Below are 8,645 nucleotides of genomic sequence, written 5' to 3' on the forward strand. Positions count from 1 at the left end.
CGCTTATCAGTTCCTGATTGTTCAGGCACTCCCTGGGACCCGATGATCTATGCTTTCCCAACCGCCCTATTCTTTCTTAACCTAGTTATCAGTTTAACGACCTCCAGGTAGGCCGTGCAACCTTCCCAGGGGGGGGGTTTGGTAGAGTGTCCTAGGTCATGGGTTTAAGACAAAGAGCTGGGGCCTTTCATTTCCCCCCTTTTTCTTTATCATGGATAGAATCTTATATCCATTTGTTCATTCCGCCTCGGTTATGGAGAGTATTCATCAGTCTGCTTAATCATTTGGTACTGTTGAGTAAGGACCATAGTCTGGATCGTGGAAAGTCGATCCTTCATAAACTGTACTAGTCTGTTCAAGATGCAGGGTCCGAAGGTGAAGATTAGTATTAAAATTATCAGAGGGCCAGCTATAGTAGATAGCAAGGTAGTCAACCAGGGAGACTTACTAAACCAATGTTCAAACCATCCTTGTTGTGTCTCAAGTTCTCTCTGCCGTTTGGCTAATCTTTCTGTTACCTTTTCCATGGTTTCTCTGACTACTCCTGTATGATCTGCATAAAAGCAACACTGTTCTTTTAGGGCTACACAGAGGCCTCCTTCTTGCAAGAACAATAGATCTAGTCCTCTTCTGTTCTGCAGCACAACCTCAGAGAGGGAAGTAAGAGATTTCTCCAGGGCTGTAATAGATTTTGCCATAGCAGTTAGGTCCTCATTCATGGCGGCTTGTAGATATAAGTATTGATTTCCCTGTATTATTGCAGCTGTTCCTGTACCGATTCCTGCAGCAATTCCCCCTACTCCTAGCAACAGAGCTATGGTCAGGCTAATGGGTTCCCGGGGGTACCTCTTTTGGCCTTCTAAGTGACTCAGAACATACTCTGATTGTAAATAGGATATCCTAGGCCACAGTTGAACTAATACACAGAAATCGGTTGTGACATTTAAAACGGCAGTGGACACACAAGGGGTTAGTCCAGTGTTGCATGCCCAGTAGGTCCCGCTAGGTCCCCAGATATATTGATGGCCATCCTGAGTTGGGAGGGTCTGATTACAAAGGGAGTAATGTGACCTAGGTACCTTGCCTATACATAGGCCTTGCCCACTGACTTCAGGGATTGTAAGTTTAGAGCTAGGTAGGGAGGAACACTTGCTATTAGGGGTACTACTATTCGTCCAGCCAGCTGTGGTGGCGATTCCCTCGTAATAAGGTGGGCTAGAGGCTAGACATAACCAACAGTCTAGGGTTTTGTCTGGACTGGTGGAATTGAGGGCTTGAAACGCTCCTTGGACTAGGTGCAACAGCCGATCCCCAGTGCCCAGAGGAGGAGATTCAACAAAGGGGCTTCTGGGAAGGACGCTATCTGATGGTGTGGACGCAGGGCTAGTAGGTGGGGGTACGGTCTTGGAGGGTTCTTTCGATTCAGGGACTGAGGGTACCCGCTGGTCTCCAAGAACCAAATTGGGGCCTACTGGGGTTTTTGTTTCTTTTGCTTCTACCTGAATTCGGAATAGGAGCCCTGGATCGCCTTGCGGAGTGTGTAGGCGAACTCCCCATAAATATCCTTGGAGCCATGCTATTTGTTTTTTTCCTTCCTGGGTAAATCTGATAGTTACATTAGATTCACCTGGGGTTGTTTCTGAAAATTGCACGTAGTCACTTCTAGGTTTTCCCTTGAGCCAATACCCATTTGAACTAGTTTCACAACCCCATGAGGCACAATAGTAGGCTTCTGGCCCCCCACATTGGTAGGTTCTGGTGCGCCCAGGGCAAAAATACCAAGATCGGAATCTGCAGGGTGGATAGGAGTCCCCTTTGGTTTTCTGAGTGTGTTCCCAAGATCCTTCAGCTAACTTACAAAGATCGAAAGTTAAGTCCGGCCACCAGGTGTTTAGGGCATGATGCCCTTGAGCCAGGACTAATTTCTTTCCAGTTTCAATATTGTGAATAGACCAAACTAGATTTCTGGATACATGCGGACTGCCATAGGGCATCACAGGAAACAAAGCTAAGATAATTAACAATGTGAAAGTCTTATCTTTAGCGGATTTTGGGTGCGTCGTAACCTCCATGTTGATTCCTGGGGTGTCGGGGCGGAGTCTTGTGGATGTGCCGCTTTCGCGTGGGCTGCGTGGATCCAGGCTGCAATGCCGTCTACCTTGATGGCGGTAGGGGTGGTCAGCAAGACGGTGTAAGGTCCTTTCCAGCGAGGTTCAAGGTTTTTGCTCTGATGTCTCCGGACCCAGACGGTGTCTCCTATCTTGAAGGAGTGTGGCACTGTTGGTTTCTCCAGCTGTTCCTTATAGACTGCCGCTAGGGGCTTCCAGACTTCATTTTGGACTAACTGCAATGCACGCAAATGGGTCTGCAGGGTGGGGGTGAATAGAGCAGAAATCTCAGTTTCATAGAAATTGACAGCGGGTGGTGGGGCACCATACAGAATTTCAAAGGGGGTTAGTCCTTGAGGGCCAGGGGTGTTCCTGGCCCTGTACAAAGCTAAAGGCAGGAGTTGCACCCAGTCTCTAGTGCCAGTTTCAAGCGTTAATTTGGTTAAAGTCTCCTTGATAGTTCTATTCATTCTTTCTACCTGCCCTGAGCTTTGGGGTCGGTAAGCACAATGTAATTTCCAATTAATCCCCAATGTACTGGCCACTAACTGACTTACCTGGGAGGTGAAGGCAGGCCCGTTATCTGAACCAATGGCCCCAGGTACACCATACCTTGGAAAGATTTCTTCCAGTAGCTTCTTTGCTACGACTTTAGCAGTCTCATGCCGAGTGGGATATGCTTCTACCCATCCTGAAAAAGTGTCTACAAAAACTAAAAGATACCTGTATCCATACATACCAGGCTTGATTTCTGTGAAGTCGACTTCCCAACTGGTTCCAGGCTTGTGCCCTCTGGCCCGGATTCCAATCCCAAATTTTATTTTACCTGCGTTAACCTGAGCACAAGCTTGACAATTTCTCACGACTTGCCTGATGATTGAGTCTCTGTGGGGCAGGTATAGATTTCCTTCTCCATGATCCAAGAGGGTTCTCATCTTTTTAGCTCCCAAATGAGTAAGTTGGTGCAAGGACCTTATTATTTCTTTGGTGTGTTTGATAGGCATTACAGTTTTTCCCTGGTATTCCCATGTGCCTTCAGCCGGGTTATAGGTGGCCTCTAGGTGTTGCACAATGTCCAAATCTGGGTCCTCATAGACCCAGTGTTCATCGAAGTCCTCAGGCGACTTCTTAACCTTTTGTGGCAATAGGGTGGTCACTAGGAGTTGTGGTCCTAGAGCCGCATTTCTTGCAGTTTCGTCTGCCAGCCTGTTCCCTTTTGCCTCCGGGTGATCCCCCTTCTGGTGACCGGGACAGTGTACTATGCTTAGTTTCTTTGGCAAGAACAAGGCTTTTAGTAAGGCTAAAATTTCAGTTTTATTTTTGATCTCCTTTCCATCTGAAGTTAGCAATCCTCGCCGTCGATAAATTTCTCCATGAATGTGGGCGGTGGCATACCTACTGTCTGTATACACATTGAGTTTCTTTCCTTCAGCTAGTTTTAATGCCTGTGTTAAGGCTATCAATTCTGCCCGCTGAGCTGAAGTTCCTCCCGGTAGTGCACTTGCCCAAATTACCTCTGACTCGGTGGTGATAGCTGCTCCTGCCCGTCGTTCCCCATCAAGTAGATAACTGCTTCCATCAGTGTACCATACCAGCTCTGCGTCCTTCATAGGTTGATCTGTGAGATCTGGTCTGGTTCCTTGGGTTTCTGCAAGAATCTGCTGGCAGTTATGGGGGGTAGGTCCTCCTGGAAGGGGCAGGAGTGTTGCTGGGTTTAAGGATGACAACGGGGCCGAATTGGATTCGGTCCGTGTCCAGCAGCAGAGATTGGTAGTGGGTGAGCCGGGCATTAGAAATCCAGCGGTCGGGAGGTTGACGAATAATGGCCTCGATGGTATGGGGTGTTAGTAAAGTTAATGGCTGTCCCAGAGTCAATTTGGTGGCATCTTTAATTAGGATGGCGACTGCCGCCACCATCCGAAGGCAAGGGGGCCATCCTGATGCTACAGGATCCAATTTCTTGGACAAGTAGGCTATAGGATGCCTCCAAGGTCCTAATTTTTGGGTTAGGACTCCTTTAGCATAGCCTTGTTTCTCGTCTACAAACAGATCGAAGGGTCTGGTGACATCTGGCAGACCCAAGGCAGGGGCAGACAGGAGGGCCAATTTAATTTGATCAAATGCCATCTGATGTTCCTCAGTCCAAGTAAATGGGTTGTTTTGTTTTGTCAGTGGGTACAAAGGGGCTGCAATTTCCGCGAACCCAGGAATCCATAGTCTGCAAAATCCTGCAGTCCCTAGAAATTCCCGCAGCTGCTTGGGGTTCTTGGGGACTGGGATGCTTGAAATAGTCTCTTTTCTGGCTGGGGTCAGCCACCTTTGGCCATCACGTAGCTCATAGCCAAGGTAAGTAACTTTGGTTTGACAAATTTGTGCCTTTTTGGCTGATGCCCGGTACCCTAGTTGCCCTAGGGTTTGCAATAATGCTTTCGTTCCTTCCAGGCATTCCTCCTCAGAGGTAGCTGCCAATAAGATGTCATCCACATATTGGAGCATTATTAAGGAGGGGTGTCTTACCCGGAAGTCGGCCAAGTCCTGGTGTAAAGCCTCGTCAAAGAGTGTCGGGCTGTTCTTGAATCCCTGCGGTAGTCTGGTCCAGGTCAGCTGCCCAGAGAGCCCCTTCTCAGGATCCCTCCATTCAAATGCAAAGAGGGCCTGGCTTTGGGGGCTTAACCTTAGGCAGAAGAATGCGTCCTTTAAATCCAATACTGTGTACCAGGTGTGAGTGGGAGGCAGGGTGCTTAGGAGGTTGTAGGGATTAGGCACCGTGGGGTGAATATCTTCTACCCTTTTATTTACTTCTCTTAAGTCCTGAACTGGCCAGTAATCTTTAGTCCCGGGCTTCTTAACTGGGAGTAAGGGGGTATTCCAGGGCGATCGACAAGGGGTTAGAATGCCTTGGTCTAAGAGCCGCTGGATGTGTGGCTTAATGCCCTGGTAAGCCTCCATTGACATGGGGTACTGCTTGATGTTAATAGGGGAGGCAGTAGTCTTAAGTGGAATCACTATAGGGGGCTGGCGTATTGCCATCCCCACTTCCCCGGTTTCTGCCCAAGCTTCTGGGTAAGTAGTAATCCAATAGTCCATGTTCCGATCGGGTTGTGGGGTGCTATCAAATAGTCGGTACTCATCTTCCAATTTAAAGGTTAGTATATGTAAAGGAGCCCCATTTGGTCCGCTGACTGAGGCTTTCCCATTTTCAAAATGAATTTGGGCTTTCAATTTAGTTAGTAAGTCTCTTCCCAGTAGTGGGTATGGACAGTCAGGTACATGTAAGAATGAGTGGGAGACTTTACCTGAGGCAAGATGCACTTCTCTTTTGGTGGTCCATCGGTAAGATTTGCACCCGGTGGCTCCTTGGACCCATGTGGTCTTGCTGCTCAAGGGCCCTGGAGCTTGGGTTAGTACCGAATGTTGGGCTCCGGTGTCTACTAGGAAAGTAATCGGTTGCTCCCCCACTCGAAGAGTTACCCGGGGCTCAGGGGGGAGCTCCTGGCCCTGACGCCCCTAATCTTCATCATCTAAAGCCAGCAATTGGGGGGCTCGGTTTGGGTACTTCCTCAAGTTGGGAAGCCTTTTTGGGTTCTTTGGACAGTCCTTAACCCAGTGTCCTTTTTCCTTGCAGTAGGCACATTGGTCATGCTCTACGAGGGGCCTGCTTCGCCCTTTTTCCTTTCCTAGCCTATTCTCCTTTAGCTCTGCCTGCGCGACCGTGGCCAGTATTTTACTTAATTCTTTATTTCTTTTTCGATCTCTTTCCCTTTCCCTTCTATCTAATTCCTCTTTGTATCTCATCTCTCTTTCCTCTTGCACTTTCCTAATTCTTTCTTCCCTTTCTTCTGGAGTTTCCCTCTTATTAAAAATCCTTTCTGCTTCCTTCAGTAGATCTGCCAAGGAATAGTCCTGCAGATTATCCAACCTTTGTAACTTGCTTCTTATATCTGGGGCTGATTGCCAGATAAATGCCATGGAGACGTTACCTTTCTGCTCCTCACTATCTGGATCGAAGGGAGTGAATCTTCGATAAGCCTCTTTCAACCTTTCTAGAAATGCGGTCGGGGTTTCTTCCGCCCGCTGGATAGTCTGTCTTACCTGGGCCAAATTAGTGGGCCGTCGCCCTGCTCCATGGAGACCCGCTATAAGCAACTGGCGATAGAGACGTAGGTGGTTCCTACCTTCATCAGTGCTATAGTCCCAATCTGGTCGGGTCAAAGGAAAGGCTTCATTGATCAGGTTTGGTAGTTGAGTGGGACGCCCATTATCCCCTGGAACATTTTTTCGAGCCTCCAGTAACACTTTTTGTTTCTCCTCAGAGGTGAGGAGAGTCTGGAGAAGTTGCTGACAATCATCCCAGATTGGCTGGTGGGTCACTAGAACAGACTCAATCAGAGAAATCAAGGCAACTGGGTCACTAGAGAAAGGAGGGTTATGAGCCTTCCAATTATAAAGATCAGAGGCGGAGAATGGCCAATACTGGTATGGACTATTAGGGCCCCCGGTCTGGCACAAGGGGAAGGCTTTTGAAGTTTTCCCCAGATTTGGGGGTTCTCAGCGTCCCCGGAGTCGCCCCACCATGGGGGATGGGTCTGGAGGGGCACCGGCGACAGGTGATTCTTCCTCTTCTTCGGAGGAATCTGAATGGGGAGCTGGAAGAGGTTGGGGTGGATAGGGTGGGGGTTCCTCTGTCATCAGGTTCATCAGGGTGGATTCATCGGGTGGAAGGATCGTTCGCGACTTTGACCTGCTTGAGGCTGGGGGTTTAGACTTATCTAACATAGGGTACAACCTAGAACTTTGGGTAGATGGTGCCGGAATGGGAGCAAGGGGTGCAGATGGGAGAGGTGAGGGGCTTAGAGGAGAAGGGGGAGAGGGCTTAAGTGAGGAGAAAGGGGTGACCCATGGGGGTGGGTTAGAGACTAGATTTTCCCAAGTCACGATGTAGGGGACTTGATCTGGGTGTCCTCTGGGTCCTAGAATGAAAACTTGGGATTTGACCTGTGAAATAAGATCAAGGTTAAAGGTTCCTTCTTTGGGCCAACCGACATTGAAAGCTGGCCATTCAGAGGAGCAGAGTGCTATCCATTTTTTCTTTGTAATCTCGACCGACATGTTGTTGGCTCGACTCCGGACATCCTGCCAATGGTCGAGAGTGAGACTTAGAGGGGTTACCATGGATTGCCCCATCTTTGCCTCAGGATGTAAAAGGAGGTAAAGAAAAGTACACAACAAGACAAAGACAAAACCACAAAAGACAATCGCTGCGCGCTTTCGACACAAGCCAAAAGCATCTAAGGGTGCCAACGAACTGGGGAGTTCTTGGCCAAATCTCAAAACGGTGTATCCTTCGGAGACACCTGAGGCCCCGAAAAATCGGGCGCCCGGGATCCCTGGGACGTCTCCCAGGGTGGCAGGGGAGAAGTCAGAGTTCGTCAACTCCTTCTCAGGCTGCCCAAAAATTACAAATGGAACACGCGTGCCCCTACAAAGTACTATCGCTGCGCTTCAAGACAGAAAGACAGAACAACTACACAAACCAAGACAGACAAGAACAAAAAATTTTTGTGCTGGCCAGCTTACCTCCCAGAGTACTTTCGGCCGTTCCTCGGGCAGGGGTCCGGGGTGATCTCGTCTGATCTCGGTGGGACCTCCAAATGAAAGACCCTAAGCCCCCCTGTCCAAGGAAGAACTCACGTAATCACTGGCTGCAAAAGCAAGAGGCAGTTTATTGGTTACACAGGCGCCTGCAGGTGCACAGCAAAACCTCAGCCAGAGCTTCGGTTATGTGGCACACCGGGCTTTTTGGGGTACAGGTTTTTATAGGGTAAAGGGGCAGGTTTCGCGCGCGCGGTAAGCAACAGGTTTCCTATTGGTTATTTTGAATCCAGCACGTACACAGCACATAGGTTACTTGAAGGGTAAGGTTATTATATCCCAAAAAAAATCCACAATTATCACTTGGTATTCTTGGTATTTTTATGGTTCCTGGTTCCCGCTTATCAGTTCCTGATTGTTCAGGCACTCCCTGGGACCCGATGATCTATGCTTTCCCAACCGCCCTATTCTTTCTTAACCTAGTTATCAGTTTAATGACCTCCAGGTAGGCCGTGCAACCTTCCCAGGGGGGGGGTTTGGTAGAGTGTCCTAGGTCATGGGTTTAAGACAAAGAGCTGGGGCCTTTCACTACAAAGAATAGGTCACCCCTATAATAAACGTTGGTGCACAATGTCCTGTTCTGGGAAAAAAGAGCTACATAAGACAAGGCAATCTATTCAGTAAAAAAACTTGGCCACGAGAACCATTGTGACACTGCCCTTCTGTAGCCCTTAACTCAGTAATTTAGATGTTAACCAGATGGACCTAGTAGAGATGGTCACTTGAGATTACTTGTCTATCGCTTTAACTGTGAGAATAATAAGAATAGTCTTAGGTCACATAGAGTTTAGATATTAAGGAAATAAACATTGTATTAGCTCATTGATGTAGTTAGATATTCTTAAAACAATTGTGATTAGGTAAGGATAATCTGTAAGGTTACTG

The 8,645-nt window shown here is 48.2% G+C and overlaps 1 protein-coding gene across 1 annotated transcript; it reads right to left on the reverse strand.

The window, feature by feature from the left end:
- Positions 1-1,315: 1,315 nt before the first annotated feature.
- LOC124971151 (uncharacterized) lies at positions 1,316-7,292 on the reverse strand. The gene is given in 2 exon segments (XM_047534937.1): positions 1,316-3,841; positions 3,843-7,292. Coding segments are annotated over 2 exon segments (5,274 nt in total). The 3' UTR covers positions 1,316-2,017.
- Between the last annotated feature and the right edge of the window lie 1,353 nt (positions 7,293-8,645).

This window comes from Sciurus carolinensis, chromosome 19, assembly GCF_902686445.1.
Source record: "Sciurus carolinensis chromosome 19, mSciCar1.2, whole genome shotgun sequence".
Taxonomy (NCBI): domain Eukaryota; kingdom Metazoa; phylum Chordata; class Mammalia; order Rodentia; family Sciuridae; genus Sciurus; species Sciurus carolinensis.